The 24,460-nt window shown below is 43.4% G+C and overlaps 1 protein-coding gene across 1 annotated transcript; it reads right to left on the reverse strand.

The window, feature by feature from the left end:
• Window positions 1–297: 297 nt before the first annotated feature.
• On the reverse strand, window positions 298–23,228 carry brwd1 (bromodomain and WD repeat domain containing 1). Its single transcript, XM_063907743.1, is given in 45 exon segments — window positions 298–2,569; window positions 2,572–2,771; window positions 2,869–3,027; window positions 3,264–3,581; window positions 3,666–3,836; window positions 3,959–4,084; window positions 4,177–4,358; window positions 4,484–4,638; window positions 4,990–5,142; window positions 5,221–5,346; window positions 5,442–5,492; window positions 5,601–5,667; window positions 6,150–6,275; window positions 6,376–6,496; window positions 7,030–7,185; window positions 7,273–7,334; window positions 8,249–8,360; window positions 8,525–8,607; window positions 8,881–9,005; window positions 9,101–9,208; window positions 9,294–9,410; window positions 9,968–10,202; window positions 10,354–10,424; window positions 10,659–10,757; window positions 11,466–11,556; window positions 11,684–11,867; window positions 12,649–12,882; window positions 13,012–13,088; window positions 13,282–13,430; window positions 13,601–13,729; window positions 14,032–14,166; window positions 14,243–14,396; window positions 15,173–15,274; window positions 15,374–15,414; window positions 15,547–15,647; window positions 16,060–16,130; window positions 17,372–17,472; window positions 18,365–18,586; window positions 19,450–19,610; window positions 19,773–19,871; window positions 20,591–20,741; window positions 21,928–21,987; window positions 22,702–22,731; window positions 22,840–22,898; window positions 22,997–23,228. Coding segments are annotated over 45 exon segments (6,711 nt in total). The 5' UTR covers window positions 23,034–23,228; the 3' UTR covers window positions 298–1,369.
• Between the last annotated feature and the right edge of the window lie 1,232 nt (window positions 23,229–24,460).

The raw sequence follows: 24,460 nt of genomic DNA on the forward strand, positions 1-24,460 counted from the left end.
GACATGCAACTTGATGGCCTTCATATGAACTCATATCACCATATAAAGTAAGTTAAATCTAGGAAATACGGAGTATGTGGGAGAGAAATAAAGGGATTTTAGCCGTTGCAGACCATTTACATGCACACAAACCTATAAAACACTAGAAAAAAATATTGTACTAATTGCTAACTACCTTCATTGGTGTAGTGATATTCCTCAAAACTATTCATTTGAACACAAATTCCTTGCATATCTGTTAGTGCTTTTCTTCGTGAGGTTTGTACCTGCAAATATGAACCAGTCAGCAACAGAACACACCTTGAAATTATGTCTTTATTATTTTGAGGAATAACTGATCCATTGCACTCCACAACCACATTGCGATAATAGTTTTCCTGTGATTTAACAAAGGTGTAGTACGAAAAACATTAAGCAAAATGTCATAAAGCGACTGTCTTTTAGAAACCTTTCCCGTTAACAAAATTAAACCATGTGACTGGCAAAATGTTTTTAAGTCAACTCTGAAAAAAAGAATTTAACACTGAAAGTAGGTAACCGAACAATAACAGGCATTCCCAATATGAGAAATCACAGAACTTTGCAGAGTACTTTTGTACTTGGCAAAAAAGTACCAATTTGTGACATATGGCAAGACAATGCAGTTAATTGTAAAAAAAAAGATAAAGAGAAGAAATAAAAAAAACAAATTAAATAAACATGTTGCTACCGACTGACCCTCAGACGTCTTCCTCGTTCAAATATTTACATCTATTCACTAGAACACTAACGTAGGAAAAAAAAAGAATGGGGGAAAGAATATTTAGTTAATTTTGGCTCATAACTCAAAACACAATCGAGCATTGAGAGTGTGGATTTACAAAGGAGTGCTGTAGTCAAACGTCTGAGCATGGATTTTTTTTTTGTCCCAGTGAGTGTGCTTGGACATCTGGAGTTGTTTCCTGTTGCGCAGAAAAACAACCGCATGTCTGAGACTACAGTAAACGTATTTGACCCCTGAGTTTCTAATGCAAAACTAGTGTATGAAATACCTCATTACAGTGTATCTTAGTGCAAGCCAGCAATATGCTTGATTAAACGAGAGGTATATTTAAGAGTAGCACCCAAGCGGACATTAAATCCCCCAGAACGGTTTTCCCTGCCGGCCGAATCCCAACGAGCAGAATGGGGAGGTGGTGTTTTCGCTGTGAGAAAAAGAAAGACCCAGCAGTTCAAAATGCTTGAATTCGTTTTACATCTATAAACATGTTTTTCATAGAAAATATAAATATCCCTGAATGAAACAGATTCACAGCATTTTCTCTCGAGGACTCCAGTGCTACTACCGTATCGTGTCTTTATTAAAGGTCTCCAGTTCTCTTCCCGTCCTTCATTCGCTGTCGTGATAACTCACCGTCCGCTTCCCTCGGTTGCGGGTGTTCACGCGTGTTTTTTGCTGTGTTTTGCGGCGCGCGTCGTCGCTGTCCTCCTCCTCTGAGGCGGACGGGCGGCGGCGTGGCCTCAGCGGGCGGCTGGGCGTCCTCTTAGCGACGCCGGACCGCCTGTGACTCCTCCTCTTTGGACTGCTGCGAAACCCTGAGCTGGCACGTGAGTTTTCGGAGCCTGAAGACGAGTCGGAGCTGTGATTGGCGTCTTTTAGTTTGTTTTTTGGCCGCGTGGCGTTCTTCTTCCTGGTCCCAACATCCTCTTCTTCCTCCTCCTCCTCGTCCTCCTCCTCCTCACTGGAATCAGAATGCGACGAGGTGTCCGCCTCTCGTTTGGACTTCTTTTTGGGACGTTTCGAGGACCTGCTGTTTTTATCGCTCTTTGACACGGGCTCCTCCTCCGCATCTTCAGAATCCGAGGTGTAAATGCGTTTTTTGCTGGAAGACGTCTGATTCTTGGCTCCGTTGGGAGAACTTCTGTTGGACTCCCGCTTGTTATTCCTGCCTTCCCTGGACGCAGCCTTCTTACCGTTCCCCTGTTCACACCAGCTCTGGGAAGCAAAGTCTTCCTCCGAGTTGTCGCTGATGTAACTCTTCTTCGGTCGAGCACGAAGGTTCCGCCGTCTGTTGGACGCGTTGTCCGAGTTTTCCGACTCTTCGTCCGAGGAGCCCGTGGAGCGCTTCCTCCTCAACTTCCTCTTGGGTTTGTATTCCTGCTGGGAGCTCTCCGAGGCGGAGGTTTCGCTGCGAGGCCGCTTGGATTTCGTCTTGTTCCTCGTCGACCTCTTCGTCTTGGACTCGGACTCCTCGCTGGAGGGATTGCTCTCCTCGTCTCCCTTCAAGCTCTTCTTGCGCGGGCTGGCTCTCTTTGGAGGATCGCTGAGGTCCTCTGACTCAGCACCGTCCGGTTTGTTGGTTGAGGCAGGTTTTTGTTTGTCTTGGCTTTTTGACTGGGAAACTCTACACTTCTTCTTGGAGTCCTTGTGGATCGCTTCGTCCACATTTCTTCCGTTTTGGTGTGGGTGTTTCTGAGAGCTGTGGTCTTTGTACTCTTCGTCTGAACTGACAGGAGGTTTGTGTCTTGTGGCCCTGTGTTCAGTGTGCTCTACCTCCTCCTCTTCATCCTCCTCCTCCCCTTCTTCCTCCATTCCTCCTCCTCCTCCTCCTCCTCCTCCTCCTCACTTTCAATCCTCTTCTTCTTAGCGCTAGTGGTTGCTTTACTCCTAGGGGATTTCCGAGACACAGGCTCTTCCTCTTCCTCTTCTCCAGAGCTGTCCTCTGCGGCTTCCTCTTGCTCAGAGTCGCTGTGATGTTTCGCACCGTGCCCGTTCACCTGGGTCAGAGTATCTGCAGAGGAAAAGGAGGGCGAAAAATCCATGTGAGTACAGAAACATTTCCAGTGTCAACAAGGTATCAAACACTGATGATAAGCGATGAGGATTACCATTTCCCTTCGCCTTAGCAGCTTGTCTTGATGTCCTCCGGTTGCTGGACCTGGTGTCTCCATTCTGCTGGTTCTGGGAGAAGGATGAGGCATCGCTGTCATCGCCATCCTCCTCCTCTTCCTTGGACTCGTCTCCCGATTCCTTTGTTGTCCGAGAAGCTAGGAGAGAAAAACAAGGGAAGAGTTGTGTTTTTTAAGTCAATTTATTGAACATGTTTTACAAAGCATAAATACTAAAGTTCATGTTCAAAAAAAGGGACAAGAAGAAGCATGAAAGCTTTTCCAGACGATTTCTTCTGAACTTCTTCTGAATTACATTTCTAGAGTTTAATTCATCTCTTTTGTCGAACTGCTTCTGAATCAGACAGTGAACATACAGAAGAGTGTTTTCTTACCTCGTCTGGAAGGCTTTTCCTCGGAGTCGGAGCTGCTCTGGATCACCGCGGTGCGTTTGCTGGTCCGGATTGTGAGGCGGAGGCGGCTGCTGCTCCTCCTCGGCTGCTCCTCCTCCTCCCCGAAGTCCTCATCTGACGCTTTGAGGAGTTTCATCTTGTTCATGGCTGCCCTCGCCGTATTCCTCTTGAGCAACCTGCGCACCGTGACCCCCTCCTCCTCGCCGGAGCCCGGGGACGTGGCTGCGTCAGAGTCCTGGCGGTGCCGCCTCTCCCTGCGAGACGCTCGGCTGCTGTGACCGTTCACCTCTGCTCTGCCCTCTGAAAAACCCACCGTGAGGAAGAGTGTTTAACATGGTGTGTGTGTGCGTGTGTGTGTGTGTGTAAGGTTGTGTGTTGGCGTACCTGTGCGCCTCCTATCTGCTCCAGCGCTGTTTCTGGTCAGCCGGGTGCTCCTGCTGCTCTTACTCCTGCTGGGGTAGCGACGACCTGAAGACTGAGAGGACACATGTCCATCCTCTCCATCCTCACTGTCAAACTCCTCCTCCTCCTCCTCCTCCTCTTCACTATCGCTCTCTGCAACAGGAGAAGAACACACACAACCTCAGAAAGACACTTATTCTCTCTGATTAAAAAGAAGTAGTGGAAGAAGAAGACAAAGGAGAGTGGGGGAGAAGAAGCATTTGATCTGAACGGACCTTTTTTCCTCTGCTTGGCGCGGTGGCTTCTTGTGACTCTGGCTTTGTGTCTGAGTCGATTGTGCCTCGAGGCGCCAGGACTTTTCTCCTCCTCCGACTCACTCAGCTCACTCTCACTTTCCGACTCTGAAACAAAGAAAAAGGACACGTAAAGCATTTTGTTGGGTTACGTTTCTGCCAGAGAAAAGCACCGTGTGGAGGCCCAATTTTTTTGATACCTGGTGTTGATGAAGCACCTTTGGAGTCGTCGGAGGAGCTGTGCCCCGAGGCGTTCCTGTGCCCCGAGGCGTTCCTGCGACTCCTCCTGGGTCTCTCTGGAACACACACTTTGGCTGAGGTAGATTTGGTCACTGACGTGGACTCCACTTTTTCCTGAGTTTTCACAGCAGCTCTCTTTTGACTGGGAAAAAAAACATGAGGAACCATGAATGCCCCGGCCAGGACCGACTACATACACCTGAACCGTTTCCTGTCAGATTATTGTTTAGCACAGAGTAGCTGAATAACCACGTTACTCCCACAGACCTGGATGTGGACTGATCATGCTGCTGCATTTTCTTGCGGAAGCGCTGACTGCGGCGGAGCCTGTCGCTGCTCTTGATGGCCGTCTTGTACTCGGATATGATCGCTCTGATCTGCTCCTCGAAGAAGGCCAAAAGCCGCAGGGTCATACTGTAAATCTAGAAGAAGACAGAAAGGAGTCAGATACGTTTACAGGATACAGAAGGAGACACGGTTGTTGTTCAAAATAGGATGGTGAATTGCATCTTTGTTTCGCCATTACATATTCAGCTCATTACATATTCAGCTAATTACATTTTGTGCTTCGGGTTAAGTTACTGGAGTTATTTATATGTTTTGTTATGAAAATTGGAACTGGAATTTTAGCCTTTGCAGACCATTTACATGCACTAAAACCTATATAGCACAAAACAGGAAATGGAAAATACATAATAGGTTCAATCCATAATCTGTACCAAAAGAAGATGTTCTTAACTCCATCCCTTTCGCTTCTCCTATCATGTCCTCACCTTGGAGCGTTTGTTGGGCGTGTAAGCTTTAGCGTTGGCGAATATCAGCCGGATGTCTTTGCACAGCTCTATGGGGTTTTCATAGCGGTCCTCCCCCAGTGTCCTCCTCACGGTGCCAAAGTCCATGGGTGTGTCGATAATGTTAAGGTAGTCCTGGACAAGCACACGGTTAAGAACACGCGAAACATAACCCGCTGTCGTCACTATGTTGTAGTTTTTGTGTAAACGTACTGGGTAGTTCTGAGGGTTCACAGGTTGTCTGAAGGGCTCCGAGTCCTCACACTCAAATATGTAGTTGAGGAGATTCTTGCACTTCTTCTTCCAGGCCTCTCTGTCCGGCACCACCTCAACAGAGCGCTGCAGAAGACAAGAGGAGACCGAGAGGGAAACATCAAGAAACACATCCCATCTGCTGGATCAGTCTCACACTGTGTGTTTCATTCATCATTTACCTGGCGCAGTCTGTGTCCGGAGGAGGTTCCTGGAGCTTCTGTATCCTCTTCCTGTAGGCAGTGTCCAAATAAAGGTTAAATCTGATCATTAACCAGCTGACAATTAACTACAACTACCAGCTGTTATCTTCTAGAGGCAATTTAAGGTAGCAGACCTACCTCATCCTCATCATCCATTTCCTCCACAGAATTGTAAATCTCCATGACATCTGTGCAGCTCGGATTACTGGGGGAGTAAAAGGGAAACACGTTTACTTTTAAATCAGGGCTGTCCTACCCTTTTTCACTGAGGGCCACATATAGAAAAACATACGAAGGGCCCCTCACTAGAAGGGAGGTATATTGCCTCATAAGTTAGGTTAGGTTATAAGTTAGCAAAATCAATCAAATGTAGGAAAATGATGCTTGGAACTTTAATATGCTTTAAGAAAACAAACACCCCAGCTCTCCATAGGGGTTCATTTATTTTGTTGGCAGCTCATTCCTTAAAACAGAAGCCTCCGATTGCTGATAATAAAAGGGAAATATGAAGGGTCTATTTCAAGCTTGTTAAGCAAATAAGTTATTGGGCTTTTTTTGTATAAAAAGACTTTGTTAGAAAATGTTCTCAGCTTTAATTGACTGATTTTGTTTGAAAAGAGGGCTTATAAACACATGAACACTGTAATATATATATAAATATATGAAAAATAAAGAGGTCAAACTTACTTGACAAATTTCTGGAGGACGTTCGTGATGATCTTCGCAGAGTGAGCGATCTTGCTCATTGGCTCGTTGAAAGTGCGGGCGTTGTGTGCAATATACCTGGCATCCCAAACTAATGCTGAGAGCCGCCTGTGGGTCAGCAGAGCAGGGGGGGGGGGGGGGGGTCAGTACAAACAAAACATCAGCTGTTGGGAGTGTCTGTGGACAGGAAGGATGAAGGAGAACTGACCTGTAGAATCTGTTCAGGAGGCGCAGCCGGATGGTGCCCAGGTCGGTGGGGTAGGCGATCACAGTGCAGTAGGTGGGGTACTGGATTAAGTCCACAGGGCCAGAGAAGGGAGCTGCGATCTCTGTGACAACAACACGGGAGTTAGATTAATAAACTCTGGAAGCAAGGAGGGACCGTGGCAAGGGGACGTTTTGGAGAAGGAGAAGATATTTTTAGGTTATAAGCCTCAATTGAATCTGCAGGAGCAAGAATTATTTTTCACTTATTATTGGTGGTGGGCTTGTAGTGGATCTTGGGGAGGTGGTTTAAAGGGGCCGGTTTAAGCAACTTTCCAGGTACAAATTAATATTTTGGTGCCTCTACTGTGAAGACAATGCTTTAATATTCAAGAGGCTCTTTATTTTTCTCATACTGCCTGTGCTGCAGCTCCTCTTTTCACCCTCTGTCTGAAACCAGAGCCCAGTCTGCTCTGACTGGTTAGCTTGCCTGGCTCTGTTGTGATTGGTCGACTGCGTGGAGATGTCCCGCCTCTAAGCCCATCACGAACAATGTGTTAGCGCTAGCAAGATATTTATGTCCTGACTTGTACTACTTATTGGTTGTGGCCAGACATGTGGAAGAGGGCAATGTGTGTGTCTTCTTTTGCGTACACACCAACAGTGATGAGCTGGTCGATGGCGGCGATGATGCGTTCACACTCGGCGTCCCGGCTCCTCTCCCCCCACTCCCCGGGCAGAGGCTTGTACATCATCTCGCTCATCTCCTCCTCAGTCACGGGGATCCCGCCGCCCTCTGTCTCCGGCTGCGGGGCTGCACGGCAGAGACACACACACTTAGTCCAATATGTTTTCAAATCATGCATTGGTTGTGACAGTTAAAGTAGAAAGGGTTAATTACCACCATCTTGAATCGGTTCCACATCCCAAGGACTCAGCTTCTCTGTTTCCCCGTTGTCCCATCTGGAGAAAACACAAAAACCAAAGTCAGTTTCACCAACTGAAGCAACACCTTTTTGTCCCAGTTCAGATTTGATTTGACACATTGATAAAAAAAGATGATTTTGTTGTGTTTGCATTCACAATTTTGGAAATCTTCCAATCCGAAGGTCGGGGGTTCAATCCCTGCCCCTGCAATCCACATATCGATGTATCCTTGGGCAAGATACCTAACCCCAAATTGCTCTCGATGGGCAACAGTATGTGAATTTTGAGTTTCCCTGAGCAGGTGGCCCTTGTATGGCAGCCTCTAGCTCTGTATAAATGTGTGTGTATAGGTGCATGCTGGTTTGTATTGGGATAAAGTGCCATATGAAATGCAGTGCATTTACCATTTACAAAAATAGTAATGCATGTTACGATCAAAAACTGAATCATTTCTTAACAATACTTCTTAGATTATGTTTATATTTTTGCAACTGTCTTATTTTCTTAGATTGTTTATGTTCGCACCAGACACCAAATCAAATTGTCATGACTCTTTATAACCACAAGGGGGCAGACATAGCATAGATATACTGTTGACTGCATAAATACAACTGAATATAAAAACATATATTAGAATTTTACATCCAACGTTTATTAAAAATAAACATTTGTTGAAATCAATAATATATAGTCTAATTTTTTCTTAATTTTTCTTCAACACATTAAGATTAGGATGTATTTTATTCATCACCGAAGGGAAATACAGATCTTCCCTCTGGTGTTATTTACAGTTTCACATTTCTCAAGACTGAGCTACTGCTGCTGCTGCTGCTGCTTCTGACAGCATGACAAAGCAGTCCCAGATTCTGGCTGATACCCAGTGTTTGTGCAGGCGCCACATCCACTGTTTCTCCATCTCCCCTCTTATGGGAAGATGAATGATTTCCCACCTGACTTTGAAGCACTGGAAGAGGCTGTCGGGGTATTCGGCCTGGTATGGCTCCTGACAGACGATCATCCCAAACCACCAGGCGTCGTCTATCACTGAGCGGAACCTGTCGTCTGCACAGGACAGAAGATGTTAGGGGGGGGGGTACTCTGGCTGATAAACAAAAATACAGAGTATGCTTCCTGGCCTCCATCTGGAACAGGATGCACACACACACACACACACACACACACACACACACACACACACACACACACACACACACACACACACTCACTCGGTTGCCAGTTTCTCCGGAGTGCCTCGTCGTAAGTCTGCCTCACTACGAGGAAATCGATCACGTCTGGCATGTCGTGATACCTGGGGGAGGGGTCGGAGTCACTTTAATGGGGGAGTACTACACACGCCAGACTTAATCCATGTAAAATTAATCATACTGATGACTTACGAGTCAGATAAACAGAACAAAATCTCTTAGCATCATTTGTAATCGAGATAAATTTGATCTTTTTTAAGGGAGCGTTCAGTTCAAATAATGTTCAGGTATTTTGGGTTGTTTATGGTAGTATTAATGTAGCAAAATGTAATGTGTGTTTACAAAAGATGGCCAGTAAATGGAGTCGAGCTGCTTACTTGACAGAAAAGGACTTGTCTGATATTTTGCCGGTGCCGTGGTCGATGAGTGTCAGCTTCAGACAGCACAGCGTGGGAGGACACACTTCATATTTGATCCCTGTGATCTTCACAAACTCCTGGTCCTGGAACACAAACAGCAGGAAGTGCATTAATGTTGACGTCAGTGCAATCAGAAGCCATGGTGTTTGTGGTGGGAGAGAGACTTTATATTCCTTACCCGCAGCTGCATTTTCTTCCAGGGCTGTTTGTCTGGGTTGATGGGGTACAGGTTGCTGCGGCTCACCGTCTCAACGTAGGCCTCGTGTCCCTGTCTGAAGTAGATCACCTGGCAACACACACACATTCACAGTGTTTAAGACATCCCAGCTAAGGAAATGTTTTCTGCCTCTGATAACATCTCGTGCTCGTACCTCGTCGCCCATTTGGGGAACAAAAGGAGACTTCCTGGGAATGACGTCGGTGATCCACGGCGACGGTCTGAACTCATTGGACACTTCTCTGTTGATGGATGGTCTGACCTTTGGACGCTGAAGGGAGAAGATGAAGAAGAGTAAATATTAACCCATTTTATAATATAAACAGACGGAAGCAAAGTCTGGGAAATGATTGTTAGCTGGGGATGCACCGATGCGGCACAAAAAAAAGGATGTGTAGTCTCTGTTTATCTTTATTCTCCACGCCTATATAGATCTTGTAATGAAAAGTATCTAAAAGCATGTTCTGTTTACTAAATATTAAACAATACAAGTGAATGAATAGCAATTTTATGTAATTAAATATGTCTTGAAAGAAGAGCGACTGATTGCTACTTACTTATAGTCTTCTGATTGAGTAGTGAAGTGTATAGAAGCTTTTCAAAATGATCTTTTGTAATGTGTGCTCATTCAGAGTAAGTGTGAGGACGGGCTGAAAGACAGCATTTTGTGTTTGAAAAAAATATATATTTTTCTTGAACAAAAGAGGAAACCGTGAAACATCAGCATCAAATTGTTTCTCTCAATATCTGCAACGGGAATTGGACATCGGTGCCTCCCTGTTATTAGCCAGTAGGGCTTCAGTGTTTGATCCTGCATAAAAAACTCACTCTGGGCATCTTGCTCTTTGCCTTCTTGGATTTCCCTTTGCTTTTCTTGCCAGCTCTTTCCTCCTCGTCGCTCTGCTGCTGCGAATGCTTCTCCTCCTCTTCCTCGTTCTCCTCCTCCTCCTCTTCGGAGCTGCTGATCCGACGCTGCGCTCGTTTTCGCGATGATAAGGGGGTGGAGGGCTGCAGGTTGATACCAGCGTCCGCCGTCCAGTCTGAGTACTCGCTGGACGTGTGGCTGCCCAATAAAGAAGCAGTGATGATTACAATTCAAGGTCTCATAACTGATGTCAGGCAATAAAGACATTTTTATTTTTCAGGAAAAAGCCTTTATCTGGTACTCTAAACAAGTTCAAACTATACAAAAGAACACTAGGTAAACATTTTACCTTGAGGTGTCACTATTCCACTCTTCCTCATCATTGGATGAATCCATTTCACTGCCATCCAACTCATTGTCCTGAAGAGATGAAAAACAAAAAAAGGAAATGGTTTAAAATCCAGTTGATGATCCAGCAGACCCAGAAGCAACATAACCCAAATAATACTTTTACCAGAGACACAGTCAGGCTTGGGGAGTAACGGATTACACGTAGGGGATTGCATATACAGGATACAGCAGAAAACATTTTTAAAGGAACCCCCCCCAGCCCTGGTCCCAGTGGAGTGGAGGGTGTGATAGCTCGCTGTGTACCTCTGAACTGGCCGTCTCCTCCCCCTCCTCACAGGACATGTCCATGAACTCCAGCGCTCCGTGTGCTCGCCTCGCAGTTTCATCTTCGTCTGAGTCGTCCTGAGGGACAGAGAGAGCCGACTCAACACCAGAGCAAAGATATGTACAGCAGTAGTCGTAAACAAAATCATACAGGGATGGACGGGGACTGGAAAACTGAACCATTTCTGACTGGAGAGAGCTAATTGACAGAGGTTACATAACAACCACAAAAAGGCTGCATGGCACCAATTGTTGTGGGCTGGGCTGTATGAAGGAGACGTCCAGTCACCAGAGCGCATCGTGCACGTGTATATAGACAAAAAAAAGGTGCGCTCTGCAGCATATAGAAAACCAAGCGCCATCAGCAGCTGTGTCACAATGCAATAATCTTAACTGAGATATCTTTACTTGGCGAGTCATACCTAAACGTTTGCATTAGCGCTAGAGCCATCTGTCAGCACAACACGTCAGTTTGCAAGAAATATATATAAATTAATGAATGCAATTATATGAATCTCTGCTTATACATAAATTAACAATCCTACAGAAACCATATCTACACAACAACACCCTGCTATTCACTTGTCAGGTCCCATCTTATATCAGAGACTTTATATCTTTATGTAAGAGCATATTAAAAAGGAAAAGGTGAAATATCCTATATTTCCCCTCCGTCTGTTTTTAAACCTGCCGTTTCACACAAATAAGGTAGACACTTCGTATTGATTATTCACAGAATATGGGTCCAGAAGACCCTTTTAGACAGCAAAGTAAACAGAAACGTACTCGACAGCTGCTGTAGATGATGCGTCTCTTCTTCGCGTGGTACAGAGACATCTCCTCATCTCCTCTGGCTGTCCGCACTTCTTCCTGCTCCCTGAAAAACAATAAACAGCAACAAAATTTAGAGCAGAATAAATAAACGCTGTTGCTTGACGGGCACATTTAGACATATGCATTGTCGGACATTTTTGAAAACCATATAATTTGTCCCTCTCAGGTACCTGTAGCTGCTGGGCGTCAGGTCTGGCACCACCACCCTGCGCCTCCAGGCCTGCAGGTCTCTCTCTGTGGCCATCTGGCTGCGAGGAGCGTTCTGGTGCATCTGCCGGACCCCCTCCACCTGACCGCTGCGGCGCAGACCCACGTTAGGGGGCGACTGCACATCCGCTCGCTCGTTCACAGACACTGTCGAGAAGGACAGACATTAACCGTCAGTAAATGGAAGCTGCAAGTGTAGACTTAAGATGTTGTTATTCAATTTTCACAGATATTTTTCTTAGACTAATACAGTAATAATTTGTTTCATTATTTTGTATTTTTTGTGTGAATAATAGTCTCTTATTTTGAAATCCAGGCTTACATCTCGCTGCGCTGTTCTCGTGTAATGACACTAACTTAGTTCTTTTTAGTAGCATGTAGCAAACAAGGTAAGTCAGCAGCATGGTGCTAAGTTTAGTCATTTATGTTCATTTTAATGGTTGGTTTTGCGGCAGAAAACTCAAATAAACCCATGAAAAGAAAGTCATTTGTGTCTGCCTGTGGTTCGAGAAAATTGTAGTAGTGTAGTGCTGCTTTCAAAAATCACACAGCTCGCCGCCAACCGTTCATTGGATCCACATTATGCAACATATATTGGGATATGTTACGATATGCAAAAAATCCAGTATGTTTCATCCCAATTTTGTACATTTTGCAGTTGAATGCAATAATTTAGGCTACTTTGAAGGCAACATAAGTAGGATTCTCCCACAAGTTTAATAGACACTAAGAAATGTTTGTCCTGCACAGGAACTGCAGATTGAAATGAGCTTTAAGCCACAATCTGGCAGAAAGTATATTTTTATGCAGTAAATGAAATCAACTTGTAAAACAGATTGTGATTTCCTTAGGATTGAAGCAGTAGAGTTGTAGCATGACACGACTCCTGCGACTTAAAGATATGTTTTGTTACAGTCCTCACTGATACCTCTGCGCGGTGTGCTTGGTGCCGGTACCAAGAAGGGTCCCTGTGCCTCAGCTTGCCCCTCTGGTGCTGCTGCGGCCCCCGGAGCTGCCTCGGCCTCCCCGGGCCGGCTCTGCTGGTCCTGCTGGAGCTGCAGGTTTCGGATAGCCTCGTCCAAAAGGTTGCTGCGTCTGATGGCGGCCTCGTCGTGCTCTGAAGTCTGCTGGCTGATCACCTGCTCGACAACCTCGCCGTCACCTGGAGAAAGAGTCATGAAACAGACGGTATCCCAGGTTCAGAGTGAGAAGCCCTGGCTATAACTGTGAAAACACATTTACGACTACATATGATCAAAATACGCCTGCTTGTGTTTGGTTCAGTTCTTACTGGTGGCGACGTATCCCAGCTGAGGAACCAGATGTTCTGAAGCAATGTTCTCCCGGCCTGGGACGAGACGCTGGTACCTGAAAAGGTTAAAAAGAATTGCATTAATAAATGAAGACATGTTTTATGTTGAACACAGCTGACTGACTTTCTATCTTTAACTATAACCAATATTTTTAGCTGCTTCTTCGTGCCGTTTTTCATTATTTTATCGCACGGACCAAGCATTCAAAAGCCTGAGCCCGCAGGTAGAAATGAGGACTGGATGTCTACCTTGGTGGATGGGGGTTTCCGTCCACGTCCACCAGGAAGGGTGGGGGCATGAGATGGGGGGCCTGCTGCGTCTGCTCGTCCAGCACGAAGCCGTTGGTGTCCCGGATCAGCGGCCGGTAGTCCGTGTGGAAGAACACCTGGTCTGGAAGCTGTGAGGAGAGCAGGAGAGAGAGGAAGTGTAAGACACCCTGAAGCTTTGGTCACATGACGGGGGGTTACTCAGACACTGTATCTGTCAAGTGAATAAAAATATAAGGTTTCATCCGGCTACACTGATAAATACTTTTTGCAAAGATTGAAATGTGATATCTTTCCTTACCTTTTCATACGGCTTGGAGCTGCCGAAGCCAAAGATGAGCAGATGGCCGTGAGAGTCTGTGCAGGCGAAGCGATGACCATCTGGGGTGAACTTGCAGTCAAAAACGGCCCCGTGTCCCTGGCCCTCAATCTGTGAGAGGAAAGGGAACAAAAGCCATTATGTAGATCGTGCAGCAGTAGAAAACTAAGCCGTGAAACACTTCAAAGTCACAGCAGATCTCCTCAATCAGTGTTTTAATCCTATTAAAAATAATGACAGCTAAAGAGAACTCTTCAACAGAACACTTATCTAAACCTCTGCAGCTACCATCGGAGAATGTTGGCGAACACCAGCTGATGCAAAGGTGGATCCTCGGTAATGTTCGTTTATCGTGTCACAGAACTGTCTTGTTTACCAATATGTAATGCCATGTTCTGATCGTGTCAGTGTACCATGTTGAAGTAGTGCTGTGTGTTTTTTCCTCGCAGCAGATCCCATATGAAGACGTTCCCGTCGTGGCCAGCGGACAGGATGATCCTGGGGTCGAACGGGTGCGGCTCCAGGACGAACACCTCGGCCTCGTGGCCCTGAAAACACAGCTCCCATTAGTCCATGTCTGGAGGCGTAATGAGGGGGGTGCGCTCTGTGTTTGAGTCACATTACTTTAAGGATATGTAGCAGCTGTCCCGTGTAGGAGTTCCACACTTTGAGGAGATGGTTGTTAACGGCAGTGATGACCGTGTGGTCGTGACGGTCCCACGCTACCATGGTGACTTTGGGTTTGAAGTAGCTATCCTCTTCAGTCATTGGCTCAACACTGAGGAAACACAACAAATTAGAAAACACTCAGCATGGTAGACCTCGCAGAATGTATGTTATCGTGGTACAGCTGATTCATATCGGAACACAGACGAGAATAAAACATTTGTCAGCTTATATCTGATGAAGTATTTTCTAGAATTATCCCTGTATTTCTGTACATCCTGTCGCCAAAATATCTTTCTCATTACGTCTCTCAGATCTAAGAGCCGTGTCCACATAGCATGTTTTTCTCAGCGTCTTTTTCAATTGATCCCAATGAGAACATGCATTTACACACATCCACCTCCAAAAACAAAGGTCACAGGTTTGTCCTCTGCCTTTTTTATGCGCTCAACCATTTTTCAAAAAAGTACTGGGGATGTAACTGTAGTAATTGAAGGAGAAATTCATTTCGATCGTTTGATGAAGACGGAAACAGTCACAACAACCTAAAAGCCCGTTTGTTGGAGCAGATCGGCCGGCCGGACCCTGTATGCGAGTATGTGACTTTTATCCTCCTCCTCCCTCGCTATACGGCTGTCAGACTGAGCAGTGAAGCTGATACCAAATGTGAGAGCAAGCATCTCCCAATTGATTGTAATAGTGACAAATGTCAAACAATTATACAGCAGGTCAAACGGATTACAAAATCCAAGTCGTGCAACCGCAGCGATACGTCGAGATATTGTTTTGCTGAAACACTGGGAGGACGCTCTTCCCGGCGCCTTTCTGCCGGAACAAAGACGGGCCTAAGGAATCCTCCCTGCTGGACAACGTTAAAGAGCTCCTTACCCGGGCAGAGTGGCGGACATGTTGAGCAGGAGGCTCCTCCACTGCTGCCGAAGGTGGAGCTTCCAGATCCGGGCGGTTCCATCTCGACTCCCACTCACAAACCTGAGACAGGACGACACCACACATCTCACCACTGTATACACATCTGTATTTAACTCAGTAAGAATGAAAATCAATGATGAGTAATAAGATGTACTATACCGTTCCCCTGAGTGGCAGAATTGGATGCTATCGACTTTGTCCTAAAAGAGAGCGGAGGGATGGAGAGTGATCGGGAGTCATTAGTAATGTAACTGCTGAATGGGTTGTATGTATAATGGTATCTGTTGGATGCATAGCGCTGCACAGAGTTTGGCTTTGCAGACGTTTCTCACCGTGTGCTCGTGCAGCTCTGATATCTTTTCTGGACTTCCGCCTCCAAGGTAGTATATTCGGATGACATCATCAGTACTTCCTGTTACTAAGAACATCCCACCTAAAAATATAAAGGTAACAAGTTCACTTTAATGTTGGTAATAGTGATATTCTAATAATAAGAATAATAGTTGTAGCAGCCAAAATAATAAAGAAATAAATCAGAAAATCATAATACATGAAATATAAACAAATAGCAAGAACATAAATGATTAAATATAAAGCAATATATAGCTCCAACAATAGTATATATTTTCTCTCTTCTGCTCTATGGCATAGGATAAGGCCTGTTTTTTTAAATTATATTTTATGTAAAAACATGATTTGTTATTCTGAACGAAAAGCATCTGAGGACAAATAAAGTCAATAAATAAAAACGATTTGATCTTTTTATTATACGCCTAATCACATGAAAAGAATACATACAGGCCTTTTCAAAACAAACACCCGAAAAATAGATAAAAAATAATAACCTGGACTGAATGAGGAGCAGACAGTCTGAACTCCTGGCCTCGGCCGCTCTGTAAACTTGTGTGGCCGATCGCTGAAGGACAGAAGAGAACGTGTTACAGATTTGATACAAAATAGGATATGTTTTACAACAAATGCACTTAAGATAAACACAAAAAGTCAAACACAAAGTCAAAACACACAATATTGGGCAGAAAAACAATAGTAATCTCTGAATCCATTCAAAGAATTTAAAGACATGTCCGCACATGGTGAACATGGAGTCTATCGCGCAGCAGTAGCACTCCTGACCAATCATCTGCGTTTATTTAATGGCTGATCCTTCAACTGTATCAGAGTTTAAGTTTAACCGGCATTTCAACTGGATGACAGCAAGGATTTATAGTCAGGTAAGATACCGGTCTCATGTTCCTTTGTCATGTAGGACTCAACTACATACCTGAAGATCGCTTGATATTTATTCAGTTCAAGTCCCTGCTGATATCTTACTGTTTTATCTTTTGAACTACATGCTTGTGAGTCACAGTGATGCAGCCTCTTTGAATGCAGCTATATTTATTACCAATATAGTAACTTGGAAAGAAACAAGACTGTGAAGCTAGAATCTGCTCGCCTTGAGGCGTTTGCTGCAGTAAAACATTTACATAAGAGCCCACAGTTAGCTTTGAGCCTCGTTGGATCAACTGATAAACAATGTTTAAATATATGTTCTTTCCCTTTGAATCCATAACACACAGATCTCAATCCTTGCTTCTTTAAGAGGGTGCGTTCACACCGGACACAAAGGGAAAATTGTCCTCAAGTTTGACCGCGTCATTATTTGTGTTTAGTTGTGTCACTCAAACTAAACGTGCCGGCGAAGAGGCGGGCCTTATCTCCATGTAGATACTAACTATGTTTCATCAGCCATGGTCCAAATCAACACTTCTGCCGCCTCGCATGATGTGTGGAAGTCACAGATGCGTAAATAAGCCAAGCATCGTTGTCTCTGGGGTCATAACATCAACTAGGGACACACAACACTAAGAGAGAGCTTGATTCAGACAGCAGGTCAGAAGGCTGCATTGATCTTGTGTACCACAACCCAAAATAAACACATTTTGCTGTGATTTCATTGCAATACATGCATCAAAATCATGCCGAAATAACTACATACTGACAAGGAGAGTGTGTGGGAGAGAAACTCCCTAGGGATTTTAGCCTCTGGAAACCATTTACATGAACCAACCCCTATAGAACACACTACAGGAGAAGGAAAACCACAACAAGCATAACATGGCCTCTTTAACATGGTGGTTTAAAAGCAGCACTCACCTAAAGTTGATGTTGTTGACGTCCCACTGCCAGAAGCAGACGGTAGCATCAGTTCCAGTGGAGAGCATGTAGCGCTTTGAGCCCTTAGCAAATGGTGAGAACTGAAAACAACACATCCACAGATCAGACATCTCAATCACTCAATTTATATAAACATTTAAGACATGCATTCTTCACGGATGGTCCTCACAGAATCACGTAAAGACATATTTTTACACTTAGCCAAGGGAAGTTGTCATAGCAATAAAGAGATGATGCAATGATGGCTGCTGGGAACATACAAGCAAGACTTTGCCAGAGCTGCTGCCGCCCCCTCCTCCTGATTTTTTTAAGGCAGTGTCAATATAGCAAACTCATATACTGCTACCCAATGTATTTTAAAAGTAGGAAATGGATAAATGTATTCATTACTGTGGAATACTACTGTGAATATCTATTTGTATATTTGTGGAGAGCAGGAAACTTTGGATTCATGACGGCTAAACTGTCGCAAGTAAAGAAAAGAAAACAGAAGAAGAGAATGAGCGAGGTTTAAAAATAGAGCTGGACGTCAGAGAAATCAACAGAAGACGACAGACAGGAAGTAAACACTAAAAGGAACAGCAGAAGAAGACAGACAGGAAGCAAACACTAAAGGGAACAGCAGAAGAAGACAGACAGGAAGCAAACACTAAAAGGAACAGCAGAAGAAGACAGACAGGAAGCAAACACTAAAGGGAACAGCAGAAGAAGACAGACAGGAAGTAAACACTAAAGGGAACAGCAGAAGAAGACAGACAGGAAGTAAACACTAAAGGGAACAGCAGAAGAAGACAGACAGGAAGTAAACACTAAAGGGAACAGCGGAAGAAGACAGACAGGAAGCAAACACTAAAGGGAACAGCAGAAGAAGACAGACAGACAGGAAGTAAACACTAACGGTAAGGGCTCTGGCAGTGTTTAAAGACTGGTCAATGAGAGAGAAAATGTACATCATGCCAGAGATGTGTTTACCTGAAGGGAGGTAATGGATCCACTGTGCCCCTGCAGCACAGCCACGGGGGCACAGGTACGAAGGCACCACACACGGATGGTCTTGTCACAGCTTCCTGCGGCGATGAGTGTGTTCTCATAATTAACCGCCAGGTCTGTGATCTCTGCAGAGTGTCCCCGCAGCGTGGAATGAAGCCTTCCATCGAAGGAAGACCAAATCTTCACCAAACAGTCGTCTGAGCCCTGACGAAGAAAAAAAAACAACCTCCTGTTTGATACTTAACTTCAGTAGGCATTAAAAGATGGAGAACTATTGATTGTAAATCCTCCTATGACACGAGCATCTCTGATCATAACACCATCATATACATGTGCTGTCACAAATAAGGCATGGCAATATGTCGACACAATATTGATCTTGTAATACGAGACTGGATATCGTTGTGCTGCCTATGGGGTGGATCTGTAGTCTAATTAGTTGGTTCATTTTTCTTAGTGAGTGCTCTTGTGTTATTTGAGGATGTGTCGGAGTGAGCGCTCTGTGTTTTCTGTGGGATCTTTGTATGGAATAACTGTGGAATTGGACACAGAGGGCAGGAGACACGGATGAGTGTTGCTGTGTTTTATGGTTTGTGTTAGCATGTGCTAAGCTAAACATGTGGTGTTTAAGCTAGCAATATGTTAGCTAAATCTGTTTGTGAAATGTGTGTTAGCCCCATACGAATGTGTGTGTGTGTATTGATGTCTGTATCCTGATTTTTTTTTTTTTTTTATGTATTGTTTTACGGGAAAGAAAACATGAAAGATTCAGTAAATTTGTGGCTGTCTATCTTTGCCATGGAATACACACTGCAAAGGTAATATAGTCGTCTTACACTTAAATGATATCGTAGGTGCCGTCTTATTCCGCTGCTAAGTGCTGCAGTAAAGTGAGTGTTGTAATTTTTCGGAATTTAGCAGATGGTTTCAAATATAAATTGCATCGTTTACATTTTGTGTGAAACCATTAACGGTCAAAACTACAATATTGACATGGGCCGGAGAAATGTTGTGCTGTATGATTTTCTGCTTCTTTTTATAAGTGGGATGTTCTGGTTAAATCTTACCGTGAAGATCCTGAGACCGGTGCGATCAAACGCGATACAGTACACTGCAGACAGATGGCCCAGGATCCGCCGGTGCAGCCGCATGCGCTCATAGTTGCTGACAGGGTTGACGGAGCTGAAGCGCTGCGCTCCCGTCAGCTCTCTGCCTCGATGGACCTCCACTGTAGGTGAAAATATGCCAGCCATCAGAAAACAGTAATGAAATGAAATGGCTGCAACCACGAGAAGCATTAAAAAGAGCCAAGCAGCTCCAATTCCCAGTGTCTCCATTTGTGCATTTAATTTAAGAATAATAAAGGAATATTGAGGAGGGTCAGACTTACCGAGGTGTGGAGGTTTTTTGCAGTTGAAAGGCCTCTCTGGTGGTCTGCCCCGGTGAAGGGCTGCATATGAAGAAGCTTTGAACCGCACACTGTCGCAGTCTGAAAAACACAAAACAGATCAGGATGATTTGGCGAGATTACCAGCTGTGTGTGGGAAGAGGATAGTATAATTTCTGTCACATACACAAGCCAAGAAACTATTCAGATCTTTATATAATATATATAAAATTAAATATTATCAGTGCATGAGGAAGGCTTCGGGAGAAACGGATACATGTTAGATGAAAAGGTAACCGTATTCCCTTACAGTTACATGAAAGGAATCAGATTACGGTTACATTTCTACAAATTGTGAATTACTAGCAGGATTACGATGTCAGTCAAAACCTAAAAAGAGCATATAGTGTTTGCTATTTCAGTATGTGAACCTATGTGTTCATAAAATAGTCTGTGTGAGCTTAACTGTGTGTATCAAACTAAAACCTCAGCTCAGATTTTAATTCTGCTTTTCTTAAACTGTAGTGTGCTCATGTGTTTCATTGTTGGTGAATATGCTTCATGAAAGTCAGGTTTTCCTATAAATAAAATCATTTTTAATCCTAAATATCTTGGTTTCTTCTTTTCTAAAGTCACATTGTTCTGTTGTCTTACGTAATACACTTTAGTAATCACATTATATTTTGTATTGTGATACTCACATTAGGTCACTGATAACATTTTTGTACAGGTAACTAGTAATTGTAACGGAAGTAACCCTCTCAACCCTGGTAGGGGCATGTAGAAGCTCAGTAACATACACACTACAGTTGACTGTGTACCTTTTGCGGTCCTGAGCATTGACTGCTTCCCGGACCCCAGGAGGGAGTGAACTCCTGGGACACATGATGGCACATCTTTGTCAAGAATTGGTCCAATCTGCTTGCATATCTGTAGCAAATGGTCTGGTGCAATATGTCTGTTTGCTGCAACCTGTCAGGGCAAACAAAGACAGAACAGTGACATGAGTAATCACTGCTAAAATAATTGGTCAAATCAACATCATCTTTGATAATCAAGTAGGATATGTAAACACCAAACAACATTCTTCAATTTAAGGATATACTGCTCACAGCTTTCATTCTGTTAGTCTAAAATATTGCTAACATAAACACAGTATGAAAAATTAAGCACTATGGTAAAGAAGGAGCAGACAACTATTCTAAAATTGGAAATACGGGTAAAATATTTACAAGAAAATATCCAACATATTAAAATACTACACAATAATAGACACAGTAAGGACATTTAAGTTGTAGAAAAAGAAGCAAAGATATAATTAATGAAACATTTCACTATTATAACACTAAAACACAAGTTCATATTTACAATAAATACATCTAAACAAAAAACAAGTGCAATAAAGATATGACAAATTACTCTGAATAATACAAAATATCTGCAGTATGTCAGTGTTTAAAGTGTAGAGCTTTGCTGTTTTTAATTCAACATATTTCCATGTTTTCTGATATCTTCATCAGGTTTTTAAGGATATATTAAAATACAGAAGTCTTGTTTAGTGAATGAACGTTTTCCTCATGAAAAGAGCAAGCATAAAACCAACATGTTTTGGTGACTTCTTAGTCTGAGATGTATATAACATTCATTCTTCGTCTGAGTTGAATATAACATTCCAGGCTGCCAAAGCAGTGTTTTCGACTTGTAGTGTAGTTAGTGGTTTCATTTGCTTCTCTACTCTAATTCTGATAGCCGGGGCTTATCATGCTAAACCTTCTCTTTTTATGGACCAATCACAGCGCAGGTCACATGCAAAACAACGCAGAGACGGTGCATCTCGGCCTCTGATTGGCCAGTTGAGCCGTCTCGACGTAGCAGAGGAGCCGAACAACCCACCCTTTCTGCAGTACAACAGTCGGGGCTAAATATCATAAAACTATCCATCAAAATACAGTTTTCTGAGCCAACATGTGTTTCTGTCTGACAAATTAAGTCAGCGTGAACGACTTGTGACCTTGTCAATCATCCCGACTCAAGAAAATCCCACAGTAATGAAGCAGGAAATAGAACAAAGAGCGTAAACAAGCACAGCGCATGGACACAGAGCCCTGTCACAAGACAATAACAAAGAAATAAAAACCGATAATAAGTTCAATCTCACCACGTCTTCGTATGTTCTCGGGTGCTCGTTTCCAAGCCAGTCCAATCTCCCGGGTAAGAGCTGTCGAAAACAGAGTTTGTATAAGCGACCGAAAACAGCAGCAGCGTTATGATAGTACAAAAAGCCGGGTGATGTCAAACTAATCGGAGACTTATTTTAAAAAAGTGGGACTAGTCAGAGGTCCAGACTCAGTCAGAACCAGAGGTGGGAAAAGTACTCGGATATTATACTTAAGTAGAAGTATCAGAGTGTAGGAGTACTCTGTTACAAGTAAAAGTCCTGTGATCCAAATGTTATTCAAGTAAAAGTAGAAAAGTATTGACATCAAAATATAAGTACTAGCCTAACTATTCAAATTGGCCCGTTTCAGAATAATATACATCCTCTATTTTGATTGTAATAGTTGATGCATTAAACATGGTACAAGGTGCAGATAATTACTATGTATGCAGCAGGTTAGCTTCTGAATGTAACTCCAGGTGAAACTAAAATATTATTTGAGTGTTGGTTATATTTCACATCATTAATCCAAATGTGCAAAGTAACTAAAGGTTTTAAATAAATGTAGTAGAGTAAAAGTACATTTACCTCTGGATTTTAGTAGAGTAGAAGTACAAATAAGCAAAATATGAAAATACTTAAGTACAAGTACCTCAAAATTGTATTTAAGTACAGTACTTGAGTAAATATACTTAGTTAATTGACACTACTAGTCCAACCGACAGACAGCAGCTAGCAGATAACAAGCAGCCTCTGCAGCAGGGACATACACACCTGATGTTCCTCCAGTTCACTCGCCAGGACCTGCAGGGGATCAAAACACACATTAGATTGACTCTATGACACAACTAGCTAAGGCAACTATTTTGGAAATACTACACACACTGTTCTAGTCAAAGCACAGCAGCTCACCTCAGCTGCTCTACGACACGGACCCGTTGTTAAGAAACGAGTAATCAGGTAATAGAGCTCTGAAAGGGAACAGATTAGAGAACATAAATGATATCAATTAGCAGGAGCGTTCACGTTTTAAATTAAGCTATCATTGGGTTTACTTCTTGCGGCTTACCCGACTCAAGGAGCGAAATGTTCCGATGTTTGGCCATTGTGGTTCGGCCGTGATTTGGAGAGGTGAAACAAATGTTAAGGCTAACTTTAGGACTACACAGACGAGGATATATTTATTTAATTTCGGTTACACAGCTCTGACCCCCCTCCACGGTTGCTCCCGCTTTCTATTCAGCCTGTTTGCAGTCGCCATTGGAAGGATGAGGGCCCCAGCGCGATACGACTTACTTCCGCCACAGCGGAGTAACACCAAGCCGCCAGGAAGTGAACCCGCCGTTGAAGCCGATTTTCGAATGGTCGTAGTGGCCAAACGTTGGTACTACAACCTACGTGACGTCATTTAGGCCAAAAACCCTTTTTCCCATTGACTTAGATTGGGAAAGAGACGTCGGTAAATCAGCGTATATATATGTTTTAGATAAGTAAACTACCCAGCACGAACTCTTGTATAGCCCTCATTAAAATAATTAGGGTGTTAAAGTGGTAAAATGAGCTAAAAGCTGAATCCTCGGTTATTTTCCCTTCATTTATTTGGTTGAGCCAAGAGCGGAAAATCGGAGGCGGGGCTTAAGGAAAACTCAACTGCGCATGCTCTGTGGGGATGATCCGGGTACTATCTGAATCTACAGTGGCTATTCTGGGCTTCATGCGCCACTGAGCGACTCTCGTAGGAATGGACAGAGCTCCGCTTCCGGCACTGTATCCAGTTCCCTTTATACATCCATGAGTAACACAGGAAAAAGGGGGTGGGGAGGCGAAGAGCACTTTAAACAAAAGACTAAAGTGTGCGTTAGCTCCTCGGTTAGCAGCATCGGCACTATTTTACGTGAGTCACATATTTTCACGAATTCCAAATCCACGTGTTAAAAAAATAAAGTAAAGAAAATAACCCAAAAATATATATTACAAACGGCCGCCCACTTTCTCTTCCCAGCGAGTTCTGCACATGACGTCATATGTAACGGTTGCCAATTTGATCTTGACGATAAATTTGCTTTATTTGTAAAGTGATCAGGCTCCTTTTTTATTGTTAAAACATAACTCAAAACGTGATGTTTAAGGGAGAAAATAAACGTGAATAAGCAAAAATAAAGTGAAATTCTTATGTTTAAATATGCAAATTGGGCATCGTCTTAAAAGAAAATCTAATTTACTTACACTTCCGGGATATACATCTGAACATTTCACCCAAAAGGTCCAAAATTCAATTCAAATATTGTTGATTTATTAGAGTCAAAGAGTTTGTTTTTTTAGATGATTTAATTTAATATTTCTTGGTATCCCTCCATAAATTCGCAATAATGTCAATGAAAAGCAGTTTTTTTCAAACAGTTTTCCATAATTGTTTTATTTTTTGTCTCTTTCTTACAATTTTCTTCTTTAACAGTGTTTATGTATGCATCATGTACACAGAGGCAAATTCCTTGTATGTGTGAATTTATTTGTTAAATTGACAATGTGGTAT

The sequence above is a fragment of the Eleginops maclovinus genome, chromosome 18 (assembly GCF_036324505.1).
Source record: "Eleginops maclovinus isolate JMC-PN-2008 ecotype Puerto Natales chromosome 18, JC_Emac_rtc_rv5, whole genome shotgun sequence".
Classification (NCBI taxonomy): Eukaryota; Metazoa; Chordata; class Actinopteri; order Perciformes; family Eleginopidae; genus Eleginops; species Eleginops maclovinus.